Source organism: Pteropus medius, unplaced genomic scaffold (assembly GCF_902729225.1).
Source record: "Pteropus medius unplaced genomic scaffold, Ma_sr-lr_union100, whole genome shotgun sequence".
NCBI lineage: Eukaryota > Metazoa > Chordata > Mammalia > Chiroptera > Pteropodidae > Pteropus > Pteropus medius.
The window spans coordinates 6,299,298-6,326,002 of NW_024344374.1; the positions used below are offsets into that span (position 1 = coordinate 6,299,298).

General features: G+C 33.2%; 1 protein-coding gene across 7 annotated transcripts in view; it reads right to left on the minus strand.

Annotated features, from left to right (window-relative positions):
- Positions 1 to 26,705, minus strand: part of PTBP3 (polypyrimidine tract binding protein 3) — an 88,384-nt gene that overhangs the window by 30,885 nt on the left and 30,794 nt on the right. For 4 of the 7 annotated variants that reach the window (XM_039870733.1, XM_039870728.1, XM_039870727.1 and 1 more), the window contains 3 exons: positions 14,827 to 14,996; positions 11,467 to 11,613; positions 3,414 to 3,578 (listed from right to left, as the gene is read on the minus strand). In XM_039870733.1, the coding sequence (XP_039726667.1) occupies positions 3,414 to 3,578; positions 11,467 to 11,613; positions 14,827 to 14,996 (482 nt within the window). The remainder of the gene's footprint in view (positions 1 to 3,413; positions 3,579 to 11,466; positions 11,614 to 14,826; positions 14,997 to 26,705) is intronic. The other 3 variants (XM_039870731.1, XM_039870732.1, XM_039870730.1) reach the window with 2 other exon arrangements.

Sequence of the window (26,705 nt, forward strand, 5' to 3'; positions counted from 1 at the left end):
ACATGACAGCAACTCTTGATGTCTCCTATGCATTATAATCTTTTCAAACTTTAATTTTACCAGACAAAACACATGAAATTCTGATAAAATTAATCTTAAGGGAGATTTTTATAAAAGTAGAACTTGACAGAAACTGAAAATTCAGTAGTAGTCACTTGTAAAAAAACATATTCATATTTCAACTTTTAAAAATATCAAGCGCATTGGGCACAACTTATTTATAATAGTTTTTGTAGCCAACTAAACAGTAAGACTTAAGAATCAGAATTTTATATTACTAGTGATTCTTTTATTTAATACTATAATAATTGATCTTAACAAGTTATTTATCTTTATTCTGCAATTCAAAAAGATCAGTCCTTTGTCCTGAAAAGATTCATCTACTGGACATTCATAAAATACCCCCATGTACAACAATACTTGCAAGTAATTGATTACATAATACTGCTTTGAACTACTCCTTCAGTGCACAAAGAAATGTTTTAGTATGAAAGGCTGAGTTCACATAATGATCAGTCAAAGAATGCCTTCTTTCTCTACAAATATCTCTAGGTGATGCTATCCAATCTGATGGCTTCAAATTACCACCCATATGCTGATGATTACCAAATCTCCAGCCCAGAATTTCCATGCCAAATTTAGACTTATTTCCTAAATGTCTATTCAGTATTTCCTACTTGGATGTCTAATAGGTATATCAAACTTAACATGTGTCCAAAACACACTGCTGATTCAAATCTTTCTTTCCCCCCAGTTTTTACTATTTTAGTGTAAGATAGTTCTATTTTACCAGAGGTTCACAATCAAAATCCGAAAGACACTCTTGGTTACTCTCCTTCTCTTCAAAACCCACATCTATTCAACTTATCAGCAAATCCTTCCAAATATATCCATAATCACCACTTCCAGTGCCCACGTCCTCACCCATGTCACAACGATATCTCATACAGACTATGACAGAAGTCTTTACTTATGCCCACAGATTATTCTTAACATAGCAACAAGAGTAATTCTGTTAAAACATAAATCTATCATCTCACTCTTCTCAAAATCCTCCAATGGCTTCCCCATCTTACTCAGTGTAAAGATTATAAAAGCTTTACATCATCTGGCTCCTAACCCCTACTCTGAACCTATCATTTATGGCTTTCCTACTTTTTATACTCCAATGACATACATAGCCTTATTTCTGATATGTGAACACATTAAGCACACTTCTATTTTAAAGACCTTATACTTGCTGTTCTTTCTGACTGGATCATTATGATGCTACAAACATACATAACTTACACTTTAACATCCTTCAAGCTTCTGCTCAAATGTCATCACATTGGAAACACCTCCCTAACTTCCCTTATTTGAAATAGCACCATTCCCATCTCAGTGACTCTCAATCCTCTTACAATGAGCTAAAGAAAAAACACTGGCTCCTATAGATGTTAGAGAGCAGTTTAGCTAATGCCAAATCTTCAACTAAGAGTGTAAAATAATCCTCTAATTAAGAGTGCAAGCAACTCCACACTTGCATGTATTTCCTCATCTCAGTATTCACTGCATTTTATGCTATTACTTATGAAATTATATTTTGCCCACAAGACTACAAAAGCAAGGATCAGTTTCTTACAGTGCAATTTACTAGCATCTGATAATTACAGTTAAAATTTCCTGAACACTTAACTAGGCACTGTTCTAGGCACTTTAAATACATTAAATAATGAATCCTCACAATGAAGGTATAAAATAGAGACCATCTTCATTCAGCCCCATTATATAAATATGTGGAAAAAAAAAAGACAGAGATGGGGTAAGTTACTTGCCCAGGGTTACAGAGGAAGTAAGTGGAAAAGCCAAGATTCAAACCAGCTCCAAATCCTATATCCTTAATCTCTATGATATACTAAACTTTAGTTGGCAAATGGGATAGCATGCCAGAAGGAGAGGGCTTAATTAACGTAATTAGAGAGAAAGACCCTTTGAGGAGGTGAATGATAAGCTAAAAAACAGAATAACGTATAATTCAGCTAAGTGACTATCCGTGAAGAGTATTCTAAGCTTAAGAAATAGAAGACAGAAATGGACTAAGACAGGAATAAGCTGGAGGGAAGAGAGGGTCAAAGGGCCACAAAAGTTAGGGTGCTAAATAAGCAGAGTGTTAGAAAATGAGGTTAAAGGAATGGAGAGAAGTCTGCACCTGGGGGCCTTAAGAGCCTTGGTAAGGAGTCTGGTTTGATTCCAACAGCAATGAGAAGGAGCATTAAACCAGGGAGCACTATAACTGAAAAGCTGAGAGTCCTACCCTGATGGTTACTACTGAGGATTCTCAGAATTACACTTCACCCAAAGGACTCCATGATCTTTTGGGAGAGAAAGAAAGTTTGTTACTGCTCCTAGGGAGACAACAGGATAGGACCAACATGACCCTGACTAAACTCACTTAGTAGTACAGATACAAAGGTTAGGAAAACAGTTAAATAATTCTGGATTGGCCTGGTATTTTTGCTGGCAATACATATTTAAATATAAACATGAAAATGAGAAAATAATATGTTTTAGTGTTTTAATATTTTAATATATATACTGACAAGTATAATGAAATGGAATCAATATGTAGCTAAAGGGGACAAAAACTGAGTTTTTGAGCTAGATGTCAAATGTTTATGTAAACAGATTACTAAATAACCGTTATGTTACATTTTGAAGGTATGCAATATGTGGAGTATTAGTTAAAAATATAACAACCATACAAAACAAAACACTGGACTTCACATTAGGAGGTTTGAGCTCTAATTAGCTCTTCAATTACTCTCTCCAATAGTCAATGCATCAATTATCTGAGTTTCAGTTTTATTCACTATAAAGTTACACAACTAGGTGACCTTCCAGTCCTTAAATTCTATATATTCACAGTAGGTCATGATTTGGTCAGATGCCTTTTATTAAGACAGTAGTCTGTGAAAACCATGCTGGGCAGCAGTCAGTATTTAACATGATACAACTATGTTACATGTAAAGTTATTGTATACCTTCTTTTCAGAGTTTTTAAAATAAACGTACTCAAATGTAAAAAGGAGTCAATATATTAGTTGTTTTCTATATTGATGTTACTTCCTCGAGAATAACTACTACCAGTGCTTTTCACAGGAGTCTATACTTTATTCATTTTCATGCTTAGTATAAAAGAAAGAATGTCTTACACACCTTTTAAAATCAAGTATTTACATTAGAATAAGAAGACTGTCAAGTATTATCTCTAATTGATACTACTTCTTGCCTCAAACAGGATGAAGATTTTTAAAAAAAATTTAAACAAATCTATCAACGAAAATCAACAATCTACAAAACTAAAGATATAAAACATCTAAAGTTACAGAGGTCACACTTGACTCTGCTTTCCTTCGAGTGTTCCTCCTTACCTGATGAAGAACTTCCAGAGTAACAGGGTAAAAAAGGTTTTCAATGATTATTCGGAGCACAGGGCTCTGCCCAGGTAGGACTGTGCCTTCATTGGTAGGAGCTCCGGGAAGGGCCAGACTTCCCGACTGGACAGCACTGACAGCCTGCAGTGCAGCTTGGGCTCTCTAAACAATAATTCAAAATGAGAACTTTTGGTTACATAGAGCATTATATGAATCCTAAAAATTAGTTAATGTAAAGTGATATGAAGAAATATAGTAAATAAAAATATATATATTTGCTCTCTCTGGATGCACATATCCTAAATTTATAATCAGTCAAGAGTCAGAAGACCTGCTTTCTTATCACAATTACACGATATTTAAGAAAGTTGCTTAAATTTGCCTCAAGAAATGAAAAAAATACATGGCAAAAAAAGAGATGAAAATTTGGATGTGATTTTTATACATAATTTAAAATACAATAGGGAAAAACAATGTGAAAGTAACGTTAAAGACCACTTAAAAGCCATTTGCGACCCCTCTTCTTTTTCTCCCTCTCAGAACTGAGTACTAAAGCCCTGGGTGATATGTGATAGATGTAAATATAGAGAAGGGGAGGAGCTGTGGTGGTTCAGAGTGGAGTAAGGAGGGGACTCTTAGAGGAAGGCATCCTGGCATGGAGCATCAGAGCCTGAGCAATGAAATGAGAACACCCATGTGGGATGCTTGGCAAGGGAAGCTTGATAGGGCTGCCTGGCAAGGGGAACCTGAACCCAAACAAGGTAAGGAAAGTATCTAGAAGTAGGGGTTGCTCACTGCTGGAGAGCAGAACCTAAGGAGCATGAGAAGGGTAAGAAAGTCATCCAGAGGAGAATAACCTGGCCAGGAGTGTCAGAGCCCAGTGAAAATCAGGGGTAGACAGTCAACGTAGTGAGGACAGTCTGAACATGGTGAGCAAGTTTATGAGGGCCCGAATGGGGTAAGGAGATAATTTAGAGGGACAGCCTGGCATGGGATGGCAGATACGTTTCTAAATATCATGAACCACTGAAAGGAACCAGAGTGCTAAAAATATCTAGTTCCAGATCTGGAGCAAAGAAAGTACAAGATGAGTGTAAAACTTTTTGTTTTTATGGGTTTTTGTTATTGTTGTTGTTTTACCAGAATATAAAGAAGTTGTTCAAATAATGATAGGAAGATACCAAAGGGACATAAAAAACAACCTGAAGAGGCTCCCACTGGCCATACATAAGACAATTTGAAAATCAAAATGATGATGCAATGAGAAAAAAAAGAACGTAACTTCTATAATGTTCTTGTCATATATATACACTGAATCTAACCACAAGGAAACATCAAACAAACTCAAACTGAGGGACATCCTACAAGATAAATTGCCTGTAATTTTCAAAAGTGTCAAGGTCATGACAGCCAAAGAAAAACTGAGTCACTGCTTCAGATGAAAAGAGACTAAGAAGACATAATTTCTAAACAGAACATGTGATTCAAAATAATGTGTTTTGCTGTAACAAACATTAATGGGACAATTGCAAAACTTGAATGTGGACTGGGGATTGGAGGGAAGTAATGTATCAATGTTAATTTCCTGATTTTGAATGCTATGTTTTGGTTGTGTAGGACAATGTCCCTGTTTGAAGGAAATGCACACTGAAGGTATTAAGACAATAAAGACAGACCAGATTAGGAATTTATCCCCAAATAAATCAGATTTTTTTTGTATTGTGTCTACAGCTCTTTTCTAATTTTGTGATTTAAAAATTTATAAAATGAAGTAGGTAAAGGAGAAAATTGAAGGGGAAAAAGCATAGTTAATGATTACTGAAATTAAATGCAAGTTCTCGCCAATGTTTTGTTGAATATGTATTGCTGCTTAAGAATGGTGATTAATTAGTAAAATGTTTGTGCCACAAAATAAAAAATCACTTTAATGTAACAACTTTCATTTTCACATATTGTCTTCACTTGCAATTTTGAAGCTCACAGTACTTTGTTGTTTTAAATTAATTTCTTTTGTTTGTTTTCATGATTTTAATTTTTACTTTACTATTTACTATACCATCACTCTAATGTGAGGTAAGTAGTTTTCCAACATTTTACTATGATAAATAACATTAAAATAAGTATCTTTCTGAAAACTGGTAGTCTTTTTACTTTCTGTATGCTATTTAATAGTTGAATAACTTCCACGTTTATTCTTATATACAATCATGCACTGCATAACAATGCTTAGGTCAGTAAAGAATCACACACGATGATGGTCATATAACGTTATAATTGAGCTAAAAAAAATTCCTATCACCTAGTGACATCAAAAACATAATGTTGTAGCACGTGTACTCACATATTTGTGGTGATGCTGGTGTAAACAAACCTACTGGGTTGCCAGTTGTATAAAAGTACAGCACATGCAATTATGTACAGTACATAATATTCGATAATGACAACAACTGTTCTTTATTTACTATATTTTTATTGTGATTTTAGTGTACTCTACTTATTAAAAAAAGTTTGCTGTAAAATAGTATGCCATGTTATACCAGCAGTAGCCTCATATACCTCGTGTTTACTGCATCTCTTGACTGCATCATTTTCTCTTGTGCTTGATTTAATCTCATGTTCGTTTATAAATTTAGTAGAGCCTAAGTGTACAGTGTTTAGAAAGTCTGCAGCAGTGTAATGTCCTTCACAATCACTCACCACTCACTGACTGACTCACCCAGAGCAACTTCCAGTCCTGCAAGCTCCATTTATAAGGTCCCTACACAGGTGTGCCATTTTTTATCTTTTATACAGTATTTTTACTGTACCTTTTCTATGTTTAGATACCTAAATGCTTACCATTGTGTTATAATTTCCTACAGTATTCAATATAGTAACATGCTGTACAGGCTTGTAGCCTAGGAGCAATAGGCTATAGCCTAGTTGTGTGGCAGGCTATACCAGCTAGGTTTGTGTAAGTGCACCTTATGATATACACACAGTAACGAAATTACCTAACGATGCATTTCTCAGAAAGTATCCATGTTGTTAAAGTGGCATATGACTGTAGAATCCTTTTTCCCCACAGGATTTTCTGATTTTATTTATTTATTTAAGTATACAAGTTGGTACACAATATTATATTAGTTATAGGTTTCACATGTACAATACAGTGATTCGACATTTTTGTATCTTACAATGCGATCACCCCACTAAGTCTAGTAATCATCTGTCACGGTACAAACTTAACACAATATTATTGACTAGATTCCCCTTCACCTTTTTCATCCATCTCTCTTATTTATACATTTTAACAGCAATTTTTTTGCCATAATCAGATTTTTATGTATCAAGTAATGCACAATTGCCAATATTCAGTTTCCAAAACATCATCTTTGAGAATATATGAATAATTTGAATATTTTATATCATTGGTTTTCAAAACTATGCTTTTAGTCAAATATATGGAACACTGAACACCACAATCCCGCTTCAAATATGGCAGTTTTCCTCATCTATTTACACTGGGCTCCCTAGTAAGCTATTATTGAAAAAAAGAGTTTTACTTTTTTCAAGTTTGAAAACTTATTCAGACATCCACCACTTTGAGCCTATAATGAGGTGAGGGTGGGGTGTGTGTGTGTCAATCAATCAAAAAAGACCCAGAACTGACAGGAGTTAAGTAGTTATAACTGTATCACATGCATGTGCACATACACACACACACACACACACACACACACGCACACTCACACTCACACTCACACAAAGGTAAACAGAGACATGGGAGATAAAAAACAGTGCTAACTGAATTTCCTGTGATGATGGAAATATCTGCTATCTACACTGTCCAATATGATAGCCACTAGTACTTGTGGCTAGTGAGCACTTGAAATGTCCCTAGTGCAACTGAGGAACTGAACTTTTTATTTTTTAATTTATTTAAATTTAGCCATATGTAGCTAGCAGCTACCATACTGGACATCAAAGCTCTAAAATGCTTAGGAAAAGACATCATAGTGAGGTTCTAAGTGAAATGGTTCCTTTTCTTCTTAAATAGGGGGTGATTAAATCTAATCAAAATTAAGTCCGCACAACTGAAAGTAAATGTAACCTCACTGACTTTACTTCATCATCCCTCCAATAACTTTATCAATCCTTTATATTAAGTAAGTCTACAGATATGCCTGCTGCTGCTAATATTACTGTTATTTATTGTTGTTGCTCCTCTTCATTCCTTCCTCTTTGGCATAAGAGATACCACAGTGGAGAAAAATGAGACGCCATGGTATACATTGTCCTAATGATTCTAGAGTTTTCAATATACTCCTAATATTTCATACAGTACTGAGTACAAAGGTATCTGAGTAGCAGGCATGCAAGTAATTCTTTTGACAACAAAAATCTGAGGAAAATAACACTTGAAAAAAAAGGATAGCTTTATTTTTTTAAGTAACTCCATAGTTACAATGTTTAATTAGGCAAAAACATTTAATTAAAACAATGAAATTGAGGCATACTCTTCACTGAGAACAACAGAAGAGTTGGGGGGGGCTGAGAAATGTCTTCTTAATATGAAGAAATATTTCAAATACTCAGAAGACGTATTTCCTGTAAACCTGATGCTAAAAATTATGACAAAGAATTCCTATTATGGGAGAAAATTTTTAAATGTTTCACTAACAAACTCTCTGGAATGGTTACACTAACTATTAATAAAAGAAACAGCGGCAGTGCGATCAAAAAAAACAACAAATATTTTACTGAGATAGGAATGGGAAATATACTTCATATAAAATTTAAACATGCCTGGAAAATGTTAAGACATTTCTAAAACTGATAAGGAAATGAATACACAATAAAATGCACAGATCTGAAGGGTTCAGTTTGATGACTTTTTAGAGAAATTATTTTAGAAAAAATGCTTCCATGGTCATCTCTTTACAGATTTGTAAACTTCTACTTGCAGTCAAGAAAAATTCTCTACATAATAATGACTACTATTAACGTAACCATTTCTCAAATGTTGCAACTAAAAATATAATCTAAAATTTTAAACTATAATTTTAGTTTAGGTCAAGGGACAAAAATATTTTATATTAACCTAACCCTCTGGCAAGTATGCCCATAAGCTAGAAAAGAAGTTGTGTACATGTTTTAGGACATCTTGCTATTGAGAGAACAAAAGAGAATGAAATAGTAATTTATCAGATTCCCAAAGCTGTCAGAATAAAAGACACCAAGTACATTTTATATATGCAAACAGGTATCTTCAATTTTGAATTCAGTTTTGGTGTACAACTTTGAATAAAAGAAACATTATTAATTTTATGAAACATCAATGCACAAAAGTAACAAAATAAAAAGGATACTGGGAAGAAATCAAGGCTATCGAAGAATAAACTAGGTCATTTGGGCTGGTTTTGGTTGCTAAGCAACTGGGATTTCTCACTGTTTCTCTTTAGAATAATCCAGTCTTTAAGAGTTTCATTAAATTGTTTATTTTTTTCCTTGAGACTTATGCTAACATATTTAAGAATCACACTAATAAGAAAACTGTATGACTTACATAAAGGAAAATTAAAAGCTCTACAGAAAGACAGGAAATGAAATACAACTTCCTCCTCAAAGGAACCAGAGAGCAATATAAATATTTTAATTATCTTCAAAATTAATCTGTAAAACTCCATTGTGCTTTTTGGGGACAGAAGTTATCAAAAGAATTATATTTAAAGAAATAAACAAAATATATTAACCAGTTAATTTCAGAAAAAAGAGAGTAAAGAATGGGGCTGTGCCTTATACTATATTAAGCCATAGGGATATTGAAACAGGAATGGAACAGAATGGAATGCAAAAGGTAGTTCAAAATTAGACATGGAGTGCATACCATGTGAGCAGCTCACACATGAGGGTAGATCGGGGCCATGCAAACAAAACATGTAGGCATGTCTAACAAGTGTACATATGCATGCTGTAAGTAAGCATAGCATGTGTATGGAAAACTAGAACATGACAGAGGACATGTTTCACATGAGTGGTTATTAAATGGGTCACCCAAAATATAACGAAGGGGAAACTGGTCTTTGAGAGTAAAAGATCAAATCCCTATCCTTACTCCCCACCCCCAAAAATATTCCTAATGAAACAAAGATTTACACATTATAATAAGAACAACTAAAACAAAAGTAGGAGAACACAGGTTAAAAAAAAATTTTTTTTAATCTTGCTAAGCTACATCTTTATGAGTATGGTATTGAAACCAGAAACTATAATACAATCTTAAGAGATCTGACTATTGTATGAAAATATTTTAAAATCTGCACTAGCAGACAAAACTCCTAAGAGATAGAAAGTAGAATGGCAGTTGCCAGGGGCTGGTGAGAGAGGGAATTGGGGAGTTGGTGTTTACTGGGTACAGTTTCAGTTTGGGAAGATGAGAAAGTTCTGGAGATGGATGGTGGTGATGGGCTGCACAATGTCAATGTATTTAATGCCACTAAACTGTACACTTAAAAATGGTTAAAATAGTAAATTTTATCTTATCTATATTTTACCACAATTTAAAAAGTAGGGAAAAACCGCATTAATAGAAATCACTCTACACATTTTATAAGTTATCAAATAAAAATAAGTAAACAACAAGATATAATTTCTCACCCATACATTATCAGTGGCACTCTAAGTGGGCACATATACTTTATAGAAAGCAATCATGAAACATATATCAAAATATAAAATATGCAAATGCTTAGTCTCAACAATTTCACTGCTGGAAATGTAAACTAATTAGATAATGTTGCAACTGTGCTGATATATAAGAATGTTGCTACAGCAGTACTTGTAAAAGCACAAAATTGCAAATAATCTCAATGTCTATTATCAAGAAACTGAGTAAATTATGACTGTCCTATAGAAGTCGGTCTCATGAAACAATGTCTATGACATATTACAGTGAAAAATAACAGCTTTCAAAACATTATAGTTCCATTGGTGTAAAATTATATACATAAACAATGTATCTGAACAGAGAAGGGACATACACCAAAAATGTTAGCAAAATGTTAGTTAATTAGTTATCTTTAGGTAACTGGACTGCTTTTTCATTTTGTTACCTTTCTGGATTGTTTGAATGTTTTACCATGAGCATGTATCCTATATATATTTTACAAGATAATTTTTCATTTTAAACTGTCTATATTTTAAAATGTTTCATTTATTCTTGTGTATATAGTTTATTCTATGACATTAATATCTCTTAAAACAAGGATTATTTATAGTAAATCACTGTTTTTAAAAATGTGAAAAACTATAATTTAAATTCAGCAGCTTGCATTATAAATAACTTTCAACACAGAATCAAAGAGCTGGAGTTCTTCTGCCTAGAGAAAGAGTAGAGGGGCCAAACCTGCTCTTAACATATTAAAAAACCTCTTTCTTAAAATGTACTTGTTTTGTGGACAAATTTTTTCTGCCCTTAAGTAACTTCACATTACTATTTTAACTACTTAAAAATCAACCTGGAGAGGCACAACCATTCAACATGAACTGTAACAAAATAAAAACTGGAAAATAAGGTAAGAAATGTTGATATTCTATATCCCACATTGATCTTGAAGAGTCATAAATCGTTTAATAAATGTATCTATACAAATTATTAACATCTTAAGTTTAGTTATTTAACATCACAATAGGAATATCACTCAACTTCTTAATACCTTTATTATATATTCTGTAAAAAGAAAAGATTGACTTCTAAAGTTCCTTTTAGATCTGAGATTTTATGCGACATATAACAACGTAATTTATTTTTGCTCATAAAAAGTTTCAAGGTAAAACTAAACATCTACCATTTTTAACATCATCACTTCAAACTTCAAACATATTTCTAAATGGCTCTACTTTCTTATGTTTAAGGCTTCCAGTAAGAATTTACATATACAATCTTTACTAATAAAGCATCTTAAGATGAAGAAAAACATTTTTTTCTCTGAAAAACAAAAAAAATCAATTTTAAGTTATTACACCATGTGTTCTTATAACTATTTTTACATGTGCCTTTAATACTTACAGCTTGATTAGGTAGATTGTCAGTCTTAAGTTCTCTGTGATTGGAATACTGAATAAAAATAGGCTGGCTTCGAAGGTGTGGAGTAACAGGAGTGTAATAATTCACCATAGTAACAGCAGCTTCCTCAGAAGCCATTTCTAAGAAAGCCTGCAATAAACACAAGAAGGTAAAGTGAAAACTCATATTTTTGAAAGACAGCCAAGAACTATTTTGTTATTCTAGCTTGCTCTAAACTCATACATTCTCAACAGAAATAATATTGCCCCCAAGGGGATAAAAGAATTTTGCTTCGACATAAATCATTGATACTAATTGGAAACGTACTTGAAAAGTTGGTTTCAGTAAAGAATTTGAGACTGGGAAATTGCCAGTTGATTAAGTGATTTTATGTGGGTTTTTTTCCCTCTCTTATTTATGTTTCTCTTAAATCTAGAAATAATTAAAAGGCAAAAATAAATGTACATAGATGCTTTCAGGTTACTGGAATTTAATAGTTCCTAAAAATTTTCAAACAAAGATGGTGTATAATGATTTGCTCTTCTTTAACTTTTTATAAAACAGCTGTTTAAGAATGCAATTAAATAGAGCATTCAGGTTAAGAGGGTCAACTGTTCAAAGTAGGGAAATGGGAGAACTTCCTATGTCAAGTCAATACTGATTGGAGTAATTCAAGTAATAATTTTTTGATATCTGTAATCATTGCACTAATATTAGATATTTGAAGAGTAACATAGGACGAGCTAAAATGGAAGGAGCATCTTGGTATTTATGTCTTATTCTATATATGGCTTCTTCCAACTGTCAGGATTTCTGTAACTTCTGTGACAGGAACAGGATAGGATACTTACAGAGGTTTAAAGTGGCAGGTTTTGCCATCTATCTTAATGGTTAGTTAGGAAGACAGAACATACACTAACTGCTCTGAGTCCTTAGAAATATCTATAAGAACATCTCAAATTTAAAATGCAAAATAATCTCTGATCTAAATCAACACAAATTTTTTGTCAGACAAGTCAATTTTTTTACTATAATAGAGTATTTAGTTAGCAAGCAGGTAATAACCAATTCAAATTATGTATAAAACATTTACAATTTATCAAATATGTATTTAACAACAAAATTTACTGAACACAGGGAATAGCAAGTATTTATAAATCAAACTCTTTCTTATAATACCTTACTTGGCAAGTATTTCTATTTGGCAAATATTCTAAGCAAAGAAATATTAACTTGACAAATGTTAAATAAGGTGCTTAACTGAATCGATCAAATGTCACAAGTGATTCAATTAAATGAACTAACAATATTCTATGAAGTAGTGATGTTAGCCAGATGACAGTGGACCAAATATCATTAATTAATTGATTCACAGTAAACGAACTTCCACTATCTTCAAGGAACAAAACAGACTTCCAGGTACCAGAAGAAAGGGGGAATTGGGGAGGTAGTTAGGAGTAAAAGGAGTCAAATATTTGGTGACGGAAGGAAATCTAACTTTGGGTGGTGAACACACAATGCAATATATACACGAAATGCTGTTGAATTGTACACTTGAAACTTATTTGATTTTATTAATCTATGTCACTCCAATAATTTTTAATAAAAAAAAAGACTTCGAGTCATTTATACTATCTAAAAGGTATAAATGTCCTCGACACACTTTAAATCCACTCTATCCAACTATATCAGTAATATACTTTTTCTAATTTTTCTAAGAAAGGATAAAAATGATCAAGGTATGAATTAGCCATGGCATATTTCCTATCATGTTTTTAATAATCTTTTCAACAAAAAATGTGTAAACTGTATTTTAATACTATTTATGGGAGAGGGTATCTTTCCACAAACCCCTTACTACATGTTAAGAACTAACTCAATGTTTAATATTAGTCATACAAAGGAAAAGCTAAACAATATCTTTGGAATACTATATGATTCTTGTCATACGAAGTTTTTCCTGAAAGTATATACAACCTAAAAAATCATATGTAAAACTAATTTTTCTACATGGAGTCTGGTAAAAGAATTATTTATGTTTTTCTAAAGTATCCAGTCAAAAGGATCAATTTTATAATGTGGGTGGGAAGAAAATAAAAAGTCATTACCCACAGAAAGACTGGTGAAAATAATTCCACTGTGCCCTCAACTCTACCTCCAAATACAATGAGAAAGATTACACCCAAATGTGGTTCTAGTGACTCATATCAGAATCTCTTGCTGAAGTATATTACTAAGAAGGTATTTTCAAACAGAATTTATGATCAAAAGGTAAGCAACTAACACAATAGTCAATCAGCACTACTGGTAAACACAAACCCAGAACAAATAGTAGAGACAAAGGAAATGATAACATTGCCTGCTGCCTCTCACAGCCATTTGACATAATGTATGGGCTTAACTACTGAAACATGGTAATACAGATGATAGATGGTTGTTAGACATCTCACAACCATTAGACGTGGCCATGTTGACTCTTTTCAAACCATGCAAACCATATCATTCTCAATAGTGGCAAATACACTACCTTCAAAATGTGTAAGATAAATTTGTACACACAACAAGGGCTGAAACGTTATTTAACTTCTATAGATCTTAATAACTTCATCTGAGTTAAACAGGGATGTTAGTGTACTAAAGATAGGGGACTGAATCAGACATCATCATACAATCTCTAGTGAGTCTAATACTAATCAATCAATTTATTTATAAACATATTTATAATGTGTTTCTTAAACTTAGTACTATGAAAAGTGTAAGAAACAGAGACTTATCACAATGTACTACACAATGTCTAGGGCCTAGATTTGTTGTCCTCTTCTTTTCAGCAATGCCCAGTGTAAAAGATTTTCAGGACAACCAAAAACTAAAAGACTGCATCCCAATGGGGTCTGAGTTGCAACAAGAAAGCATTTCATTATTCATATCAACATGACAAGCACTGTAATTTGTCATGATTACCACAAAAGCAAGTTTCTTTACTCGTTTTAAGAAAAAAAAAAAAACTATTAACTTTTGAAATAAAAAATCTCTTACAGTCTCTCGAATGATTACAGAAGATACATATTAATTCTACAACTAAAATATACTAAACATTTCTATATAGATTTTGGAAAACTTAAACAGCCTTAAAAAATGTATTTTTTAAGAAAGGAAAAGACAAGTCAATGAATAGAGATAATCCTGTTTCTTGTGTTAATATTATTTTTTGTTGCTTCCTGTCATACAAAAAAATTTTAATTTAAAAACTATTTCATGTAAATAGAATGAAATTTAGAAAATACAGAAAAGTTTAAAAAATAAAAATCATCTTTAACACTAATAGAGATAATCACTATGGGTCAATCTTTAAATATTACATACCTGGCTTTTTCCTTTCAACATCAAAAGATTAGTTACTTTGCCAAATGGTAGACCTAAAGATATGACCTCTGCTTCGGTGACATCACTTGGAATTTTGCGAAGATGGAGAACACGAGAAGGCGAACAGGGAGGTCTATCTCCTTTAAATTTCTTGTTGTCATTCCCATTAGCTAAAAAATATAAGATTTTTAAAAAATTACTGAAACTAATTTGGGTTGACATACATTAACCATACTGTCATATTTGATCCTCTGAGAGTTTCAGGTTTGAAATTTAGGGGATTATGGAATTGGTGGGGGGAGAGGAGAGAAAGACTGTGGAAAACGAAACCATCCATCTTTCAATGAACAAGTTTTGGGATTTTTCACAACAGGCATTAAATTTTTTAAAAATTTAAGTCTGCTGTTTAACTTCAAGGAAAGTACTGGGTAAATTAATTACATATTTAGAGGTAACAAATATCTCTAAATAGTCAACTATTTGTTGTAAATAGAGAACATTTATGTCTTCAATGTATTTTTATTTTAAAGATATTTTTCTAATTTGATCTATTGCTAAATAAGAACAATAATGTTTATGGAAGACTAGAACAGAAATCTTATATTTATCACATCCTAAGGGAATTTGGATTTGAGCTATATGTTTATGAAAATTAAGTTTATTTCTTTGGGGTTATATATTTTTTACTAATCTATTTTTTAAAGTTATTTTTTAGAAGCTAAATTGTAGTTTCCCAGGGATAATCTTATTCTTTATTATATAAGAGTTCTTAACATAAGCATGATGGCCTTGTTGGAAATGCAAATTTTCAGCCCCACCCCAGATATAATGAATCAGAAACTAGGGGTGGGAACCAGCAAACTGTGTTTTAACAAGTCCTCCAAGTGATTCTGACGCAACCTAAAGTTTGAGAACTACTGCTGTAAAATAAAGAAGTCCATTATCCCAGTTTACAGCTAAGTTATATTTAAGTCCTATTGTTTGAACACTGACAATAATTAGAACTGACAAGCCTGTAATACTCAAATTTTGTACGTAAGAAATGTTTTTACCCAGAAATACCGCCATGTAAAACTGAATGCAAATTATCTGAAAGCCAAGTTTCATTACAGTGTTTTTATTTTAATAATAAATATGCTAGTTAGCACTAGTAAAAGGAAAATATAAAATCTCCAAATGCCTAAATTTAACATTTTTCCAAACACTATTGGAAATTTTCATTCAAATGTCTGTGATCCAAAGTAAACAAATTTCATGAGGATCACATAAAAATTATATGGTAATATTTTATAATTACATCTGTGACATGGAACTCAACTTGTTTACACGTTAATAGGTTGACTTAATACAGAAACCAGCACTTTCTCCCAAATTTTTATGTTCTTGAATGCAGGCAGCATCCTACCCAGACCCAAAAGACTATCAATTCTTAGAGGTCTTCACAGCTCTGTGCCTATATACAGCAAATGCTTACTCTAGACTGTGGAAAATAACAGGCAGTAAAATACATCCAGGATAATTCCATCATCCCCACAAGTTCCCAAGTGTACCTTCATAGTCAGTTCTGCTTCCAAATCTCCAGCTCCTCAATTAAGCCATATGGTGCCACTACCATACTGTCTTGATTATTACAGCTTTATAGCAATTCTTGAAATTGGGTACTTATCTGAGAAGAATTCACATCTTAATAATTTTGAGTCCTCCAAACCATATATATGTCATGATATCTCCCTGCATTTATTTATGCCTTCTTTAATTTTTCCCAGCAACATTCTATGGTTTTCAGTGTAATGGTCATGCATATATTTTGATATATTTATCTCTACATACTTCACAATTTTTAATGGACTTGTAAATAACACTTAAAAATTTTTTGTTTCAGTTAATCATTGATCATATACAAAAATACAATGATTTTGGTAAGCTGACCTTGTATCTTGCAACCTTGCTAAATTCTTTAGAATTTCCTGCTTTCCAATCTGTATGACTTCTACTTCTTATTCTAGCTTTGTTGAACTGGCTAAGACTTCCTGTACAAAGCTGAATAGAAATAATGAGATTGGACAACCTCGCATCATTCCTGATTTCAGAGGGAAAGTACTACCTTACATGTATCACTAGGTATAATGTTTGTTGTAGCTTCATACTTTTCTCAAGTTGAAAAAGTTCCCTTCTACTTCTAGATGGCTGCAGGTCTTGTTTATCATGAATGGGAACTGAAGTTTTTCGGTGCCTTCTCCAGATATATTAAGATGATCATAAGGTTTTTCTTTTATTTTGTTAATAAAGTATATTACACTAATTTTCAAAAGTAAAACCACTTTGTATTCTTGGAATAAACCTTACTTGGTTATGATATATTATTTCTCCTTTCTCTTCATATATATAAATATATATGTAAATCATATATATGCTTTAATATCACTGAATATTTTCATGTCCATATTCATGAAGGATATTAATCGGTAATTTTTTTTCTTTCTGCATCAGGGTAATATTAACCTAAAATAAGGAATTGGAAAGTGTTCTCTTCTATATTCTGAAAGAATCTGTGTAACATTAGTATTATTTTTTCCTTAAATGTTTGATAGAATTCACAAATAAAGACACTAGGCCTGGACTTTTTAATTATCAATTTTATTTTTAAAATAAATATAGGGCTATTTAGGTTTTCTATTCCTTTTGTACCAGTTTTAGTAATCTGTGTTTTTCACAGAATTTGTACACGTCATCTAAATTGTCAAATTATTCATAAAAGCTGTTCATAAGCAATAAAAATTTACTTTCTCACAGTTTTGAAGACTGTAAGTCCAAAATCAGGTGCCAGCATGGTTACTTTCTAGTGAAAACTTTTGCTGGCTTATAGACAACCACCTTTTTCACAGTATCCTTAAATAGTGGGGATGGAGAGGAAAGCAAGCTCTCTGGTAGCTCTTCTTACTAAGAACACCTTCTTATGAAGGCCCCATCCCACAGGTCCCATCTTCAAATACCATCACTTTAGGTGTTAGGGCTTAAACACGTGAATTCCGATAGTACACAAACATTCAGTCCATAACATTATCCTTTAATGTTTATAGGATCATTCTTGATATTGGTAATTTCTGTCTTCTCTCTTTAGTTTTCATTAATCTTATTGACCTACAGTCATGTGCCACTTAATGACAGTAATACATTCTGAGAAATGAGTCATTAGGCAATTTCGTTTGTGTACAAACATCATAGAATGTACAAACACAAACCTAGATGATATAGCATACTACTGTAACAGAAATCTAGATGATATAGCATACTACTATAACTGTATGTGCTAAACTGTTATATGACTGGCAGCACAGTAGGTTTGTTTACCATCAGGATCACCACAAACATGAGTAACAAACTACATGACAAAGTCACTAAGTAATAGGAATTTTTTTAATCTCCATTATAATCTTATCGGACCACTGTCATGTAATGTAGTTTGTTGTCAACAGAACCATCATTATGCAGCACATGACTATATTAAAAAAACAAAAACAAAAAACAGCTACTGACATCATTAATTTTTCTCTACTGCTTTTCTATGTCATTAACTTTTGGTCTCACATTTAATATTTTCCTTCTATTTACTTGGGGTTTAACTTGCTCTTATGCTATGCTTAGAAGTTTAGGTGATTAATTTTAGAATTTTTTTCTTTTCAAACATGAACATTTAAAGCTGTAAATATCCTTCTAAGAACAGCTCTCAATGAACCCTTCAAATTTTAATATGCTATGTTTTCATTTTCATTCACTTCAACATGTTTCCTAATTTGCCTTGTCATTTCTTATTTAATCCATGGGTTAAGTGTTACTTTATTTCCTAAAGAACTGGAGATTTTTTCCTAAATATTTCAGGATCAAGCTTTTATGATTTCTAATGTAATTCTAATGAAGTGAGAGAACTGTACATAATTTTAATGCATTCATATTTATTGAGACATGCTTTAAAATCCAACATATATCCTGTCTTGGTGACTATTTAATATCTTGCTGAATATTTTCATGTGAACTTGAAAAGAATGTGAATTCTGATGGTGTTGGGGAGACAGTTCCATATGTCAATTAGGTTGGGCTGGTTGATACTGCTGGAAACTTCTTTATTAGAGGATCTACTAACCTTTTCTTAAAGGGCCGTGTAAATATTTTAAACTCTGTGGGCCATACAATTTCGTTCACAACTATTCATCTCTGCAGTTGTAGCATGAAAGTAGCTATTAGTAATGCATAAACGAAGAAGTGTGACTGTGTTCAAATCAAATTTTATGTATGGAAATGGAAATTTGAATTTCATATAAGTTTCACATATCACAAAATTTTGTTTTCTTTTTCACCATTTAAAAATGTAAAAATAAGTCTCAGTCTCAACTCATAAGCAATAAAAAAATGGGCAATGAAATGGATTTGGCCCACAGGCCAGTTTGCCAACACCTGTTCTGTATCCTTACTGATTTTCTATGCTATCAATTAATGAGAGAGGAGTCTTGAAATCTCCAGCTAGGATTGTGGATTTGTCTATTTCTGTTTAGTTCTATTAGTTTTTACATTATATATTGTGAAGCTCTGTAATTACATGAACATATATTTAAGATATACATATTTATCGAGAAATGTAAAACAGAATGCAAAATGATAAAATAATTAAAAGGGAATGCAAAGAAATAGTCAAAAGAAAGCCAAGAAACAAAGGAAAAAAGGAACAAACAATAAATGGGAAAAAAAAGAAAACAAACAGCAAGATGACAGATAATATCATTAAGTGGAAATGGCATAAAGTTGCCAATAAAAACACAGAGATTATCAGTTTGGATAAAAGTGAGACTCTATTATATTATGTGAATAAAAATACTATTTTAAATATAAAATCTCAGGTTAAAAATAAAAGGATGGAAAAGATAAATATGTCAACACTAATCATAAAACAACTGGAGTGGCTATAGTAACATCAGACAAAGTAGACTTCAGGAAAAGGGACAGAGCCATTTCATAATAATAAAGGGGTCCATTTATCAAGAAAACATAATGTCACCTATAAAAGGCACATATGACACATAAAAGGCAGATGAACTCTGTTTTTAAATTGGAATCTTTGTATTCTTTACTTTTTTGCTTAAAGTGACTGCCCTGGAGCTAAATCAATAGGCATCTAACACTACCTTCAAATAATATTATAATACCTAGGTATAATGTAAGAACTTTTCTATTGCTCTCATCATACCTTTTGTGTTACTGTCATATATTTTGCTTTTCACACATACTATAATCCCCAAAATATATTATCTTGCTCTAAGTAGTCAATTATCTTTTCTTTTCTTTTTGCATAGTTTTATTCACGTAATGGATTTTACAGAGCTGTCCACAGAAAGCATTCTATATTTAAAAAAATTTTATCTACTGTGGTAAAATACACACAAAAGTCACTATCTTAACCATTTTTAAATGTAGAATTCAGTGGTGTTATATATATTCATAATGTTGTGCAACCATCACCACCATCCATTTCCATAACTCTTTTGTCTTGTAAAACTGAAACTGTACACCCACTAAATAGTAACTCCCTATTCCCACCTTCCTCCAGCCCCTGGCAACCACCATTCTACTGTCTCCATGATTTTGACTACTCTAAGAATCCTTTCTCATTTCCTTTTGTGCATATTCTATAGCTATTTTCTTTGTGGTTACCATGGGGATTACATTTAATATCCTTAAAGCTATAACACTCTAATCTGAATTTATACCAGCTTAACTTCAGTAACATCAACAAATCCTGGTCCTTTATAGCTGTCTCCGCTCTTTCTGTTGATGTCACAAATTTACATCTTTATACACTGTGTGCCCAAAAACATAAACCAGTATTTCTTTTAAATTCATTCAGTTCCTAAATAATGTTGAAAACAAATTTCTTAAGTTCCAAATGAAGTCAGTTGGTACCTTTTAATTTTTTTTTTTTTAAATTGTACCAGTCTCTTAAATCATACAGAAAAAAAGTGGGGTTACAAACCATTGTTAGAATACTAGCTTTTATAATTGCCCATGTACTTTATCTTCATTGAGAACTTTATTTCTGTATGCTTGGACTTACTGCCTAGTGTTTTCACTCTGAAGAACTTCCTTGAGTATTTCTTGCAGGGCAGGTCAAGTGGTAGCAAACTCCTTCAGCTTTTGTTTACCTGGGAATGTCTTAATTTCTCCATTACTTTTCTTTTTTAAATCCGTGACCTGACCTTAGAGTTAGATGTGTTACACATAAATCATCTAATTTCTTTTTTAAAATTCAATTTATTTAAACTAAAAAAAAAAAAAAATGAAGCACAAAAACACTTCTAACTGAAACGTGATTCTTTGACAGCTTCAGTTTATTCTTTTAGCACTTTGACTACATTGGCCCACTGCCTCAGGGCCTTCCAAGTTCCCGGTGAGAAATCTGCCCATATTTTTACTGAGTATCCTTTGCATGTGACAAGTCGATTCTCTCTTGCTGCTTTCGAGATGCTTTGTCTTTGGAAAGTTTGATTACAATATGTCTCAGTGTGGGTCTAAGTTCATTTTACTCGAAGTTCATTAAGTTTCTTGGATGTTTATATTCATGTTTTTCATCAAATCTGGGAATACGGTAACTCTGGAAATCATATTGTTCCCCTTCCTCAGGATTTTCCAGGTTTTGCTATTGTTTTCATTTACTGTCTTTTTTTTTTTTTAAAAAAAAGATTTTTTCTTGAACTATAGCTAACATGCAATATTGTATTAGTTTCGAGTTTACATCATAGTTATTCAACATTTATATACCTAAAAAAGTGATCACCATGATAGTTCCAGCAACTATCTGACACTGTATAACACTATCTCAATATTATTGATTAGATTCCTGCTGTACACCACACCCTCATTACTTTATACCTGGAAGTTTGAACTTCTTCTTCCCCTTCACCCCCCTTTTTTGATTTTTCAATCACAGTTGACATCCAATATTATTTTATATTAGTTTCAGGTGTACAGCACAGTGGTTAGACATTTATATAATTTACAGTGATCTCTCTGACTAGTCTAGTTATTAACTACATTATTGACTATATTCTCATTGCCTTACTTTACATCCCCATGACTATTTCATAACTACTAATTTGTACTTCTTAATCCTTTCACCTTTTTCACCCCGCCCCCAAACCTCCTCCCATCTGGTAATCATCAGCTTCTTCCCTGCATCTATGAGTCTATTTCTATCTTGCTTTTATTTTGTTCTTTAGATTCCACATATAAGTGAGATCATACGGTATTTGTCTTTCTCTTAGTTCACTTAGCATAATACGTGATCCATCCATGTTGTCATAAATGGTAAGATTTCATTCTTTTTTTTTTATGGCTGAGTAATACTATCCAATCACCTATTGATGGGCATTTGGGGTGCTTCCATATCTTGGCTATTGTAAATAGCACTGCAGTGAACATAGCGGTGCATATATCTTTTTGAAATAGTGTTTTAGATTTATTTGGACAAATACCAGAAGTGAAATTGCTAGGTCATATGGTAATTTTAGTTTTAATATTTTGAGGAACCGCCATACTGTTTTCCATAGCGGTTGCACCAATTTGCAATCCCATCAACAGTACATGAGGGTTCCCTTTCTCTACATCCTTGCTACACTTGTTGTTTACTGATTTATTGTTGATGGCCATTTTAACAGGTGTGAGGTGGTATCTCATTGTGGCTTTAATTTGCATTTCCCTGATTATTAGTGATGCTGAGCATCTTTTCATACGTTCTTTGTCCATCTCTATGTTCTCTTTGGAGAAATGTCTATTCAGGTCCTCTGCCCATTTTCTAACCAAATTGTTAGTTTGGGGGGGGGTAATTTGCGTGAATTCTTTGTAAATTTTGAATATTAACCCTTTACTGGATGTATCATTGGTGAATATCTTTTACCATTCAGTAGGCTATATTTCTGTTGTGTTGATGGTTTTCTTTGTTGTGCAAAAACTTTTTAGTTCGATGTAGTCCCATTTGTTTATTTTTCTTTTGTTTCCCTTGCCGGAGGCAACGTATCAGAAAAAATATTACTAAAACAACGTCCGAGTGTTTACTGCCGATGTTTTCTTCTCAGAAAACAGGTCTCAGGTCTTACATTTATGGTTTCAGGTCTTACATTTAAGTCTTTAATTTATTTCAAGTTTATTTTTATATATGATGTAAGGTGGGTTAATTTCATTTTTTTTGCATGTATCTGTCTAGTTTTCCCAACAGCATTTATTAAATTTTATTTTATTTTTTTCATTGTTGTAGGCTATCTCTGTGCCAAGAATGAGCCTGAGGCATAAACTTAAAGTCTTCTCGTTTCTCCTGAGCCATTTCCTGGGCATGTTCCACCACCTTCTAATTTTTGTTGTACGTGCAGTTGTTTTTTAATGTCCTAGTCTTTAATATCTGGCTCTCGAAAGGGAATAAACAGGAAAAATGAAATAAGGACAGGGGAAGTGCTCTTTAAATCTCCTGGTTGTCACTTGAGGTGGGGCTGGGGTATTGGTCTGCAATATTAGGAGGAGATGCCAAGGCAATGGCTGCCCACCTCTTTGTAACTGTGTGATCATAAGAAGCAATTACCTATTAGAGAGCAGATCCCCAAAAGTTAAATAAAGACAAGGTTTTTTGTTTACCCTGTCTCCCACAAGCTGTTTGTAAACTGCTTGCCATGTGACTGGGGTTGGGAGTGGGTAGCTACTACTGTGCTAAGAGCTGAAACTGACCAAAATTAATCACAAATTGCCTTCCAAGTCTTCCCCTGGAATATGCAAGCCTTCAACAGATTTAAGAATTTCAAATTAGTTAACAGATTCTGCCAATGCAATTGTTGTCTAGTAGGAAGTCGGATTCCTGGCGCTTCTTAGCCCACATCTTCCCAGATCCCTCCTTCATTTATCTTTTAAATTAAGGGGGGGGGGAATTATGCACCAACATAATTACTACTTTGTGTACACCTGTTTCCACCTGGTAACATTTTCCTCAAATCTGAAGAATTTCCTTTATCATTTTGTAAAATGGAAGTCTGTTACTAAAAAATGCTCTCCACTCTTCTGTGTCTCCAAGAAGGCTTTATTTTTAACTTCATTTTTGAAAATACTTTAAATAGGCATAGAATTCCAGTTTGATTATATTTATTTTTAACACTTTAAAGATGTTCCTCCATTGTTTTCTGGCTTGCACAGTTTCAGGCAAGAAATCTCTTGTTATTTTTCTTCTAAATAAAATGTGACTTTTCTTACTACTTTTTTGTTCTGGATTCCCGGTTTTCAGCAATTTGATTATGATGAGCCTTGGTGTGGTTTTCATTGTGGTTCACTGAACTTTTTGGATATATGGGTTTCTAGTTTCTACCATATGAACATTTTTAGTTATTATTTCTTCAGATAGATTTCTGCTTTCCTACCTCCATCTTTTTTCCAGAACTTTAATTATATGTATGCGTAGACCACTTGATACTGTTCTACAGGTTACTCCTAAGGCTCTGTTAATTTCTTTTTTGGTCTTTTTTTTTTTGTCTGTGTGCTTTAGTTTCTATTTCTGTTTTCAAATTCATTTCTCACTTCTGCAGAATATAATGTGCTGTTAAAGCCATGCCAAGTATTGTTTTCAGACATTAAATTTTTATCTCTAGGCATTCCATTTAAATTATCTTTCATTTTTCTCCTTGTTATGCTGTTGTTTTACTTTAAATCCTTGAACATACTTTTAATAACCATTTCAAAGACTAAATCTAATTTCATCTTCTCTATCATTTTCTAGGTCTGTTTCTGTTGAATGATTTTCTCCTGATTATGGATTCCGATTCTGAGGTTCTTTACATGTCTGGCTTTTTTTTTTTTTTTTTGATTGAACACTCAACACTGTAAGCACTAGAATTAGTGCCAGAATCTTTTCTAGAAAAAATTTAATTTCGTGTCAGGTAACTGTTTTGGAGCTTGTTTTTAAGCTTTGTTAGGATTGGTTTAAGGGTAGTCTTTATACTAGAGCTTATGGACACTGAGAAAGGCGGTACCTAGTAAGAAGGGCTCCTGATGGCTAACTGGACTCAAAATTTAAAACACACACACACACAAAACACAGAGCCTAGCAACCATTTCTAAACAGGGGTCTCTCACACAAACTATACTTTAGAGTGAAGCCTGCACTGAACTGCCTGCCTGCACTATGTTCCTGCCATTTGAGCCAGCCCTTCTCACAGAGTTCCTGGAATAGTAGTTCAACCAATAGGACTTAAGCTTTCCCTGCCCAATCGGAGCTGTGCAGCTAGCTATCCCCATCAGCATCTTCACCAACTAATGAGAGTGGTTCCATTCTGAACAATCAGGACAGTGCCTTTTAAACTAATCAAATTGTGAGGATTTGGACTCCTCATTTACTTGAGGACAGACCAAACAGGGACCAGAGGTGAGACTTCTGTCTATATATGTCAGCATCCCTGTGTCTTGGAGAGGGTACCTTCCTTTTTCACCAAAGTCTGTATTCCTGGCTGAAGCTGAAACACTGAAGATGAAACACCAAAGACATCTCTTCTGACCAGAGGGGAGAAGAGCAGGCAGAGCAGATCAAACTAGAGCACAGCAGAGCTGTGTAGCTGGAGAGGGGCCTGGCTCCAAGACCACCTTGCAGCCCTGCTGCTTCATAATTGAGCTATAACACTACTGAACTATTCTCATAGCCATGCTGTATCACAGTTAAGCGGTTTGCACTAAAATTTCCTTTTTTACCACACCCCAAATTGGAGATTCCTGTTAGTGCTGAATTGACGTCAACAACCACTGGTTGATGACGAGGCATGGTAAGGCATGTGTGGCTTAACAGTCAGCAAGAGATTCAAAGGCAGATTTCTGGAGCACTTTTCTCACAGAACTCCCTTCTTTCCCTTACTCTGTCCTCATACCTCCCAGCTGCCTCAGCCTTCCCAAACTTGGATCTCCAACTCTTCAATTCAGCAATTCTGCCGTGTTTGCTTAAGGTTCCCTCTCCTCATAGTTTAGAAAAAAAGCCAGGATGATTATCGGGCTCATGTCATTTGTTCACTTCTCTCTGTTTGAAATAACAGCTACCTAAGAAAAAAGGTTAACTTCTCACTCATGTAAAAAGTCTAAATGTTGAAATTCCAGGTCTAGAATGATGACATACAGTTATCAGTGATTCAAGCTCTAGCTCTCTCTCTGTTAGGGTACAGCCTTCATTCACACCATCTAAGATGGAAACTGGAACTCCTGAAGGCAGCAGTTAAAAGAGGAAAAAACTGTGTACTCATGTAAAGATGTCTCAGAAGTAACATTTCTATTTACATCTCATTAGCTAGGATTTAATCACATGACCACACCTAGCTACAAGGAAGACTGGAAAAGTAGTTGTTTAATCCTGGTAGAAATGTGCCCAGATAAAAATTGGGGTTTTGTTATTAAAGAAAATAGAAAAATATTGGATACACAATAAACAGTTTCTGCCAAAATCCCTAAGGTTAAATTTAAGAGGAAAACATATGATTTATGAAGAAAAGTATAACATTTCCATAATTATCAGAGGACAGAAAATAAAACCTAAAAACATGGAATCACATATCATGTTCCCAGATGGAGAAACAATACCACAAAAAGACCCACATTTCATATTAACATATAAATTTAATATAATTCTAATCAGAATCCCTGATTTTTGTGGGGAAATATTGTGAGGTGAGGAATTGTTTTAGAATTAGATGAAATGAAGTTCATATGGAAGAAGGTATGTCCACAATAAGCTGAGATATTTTTAAAGGGATATTAATAACTAATACCTAAGTAGAATTATCGTATGCCCTAGTTTGCCTGCAATAGTCACAATTTGGTACCAC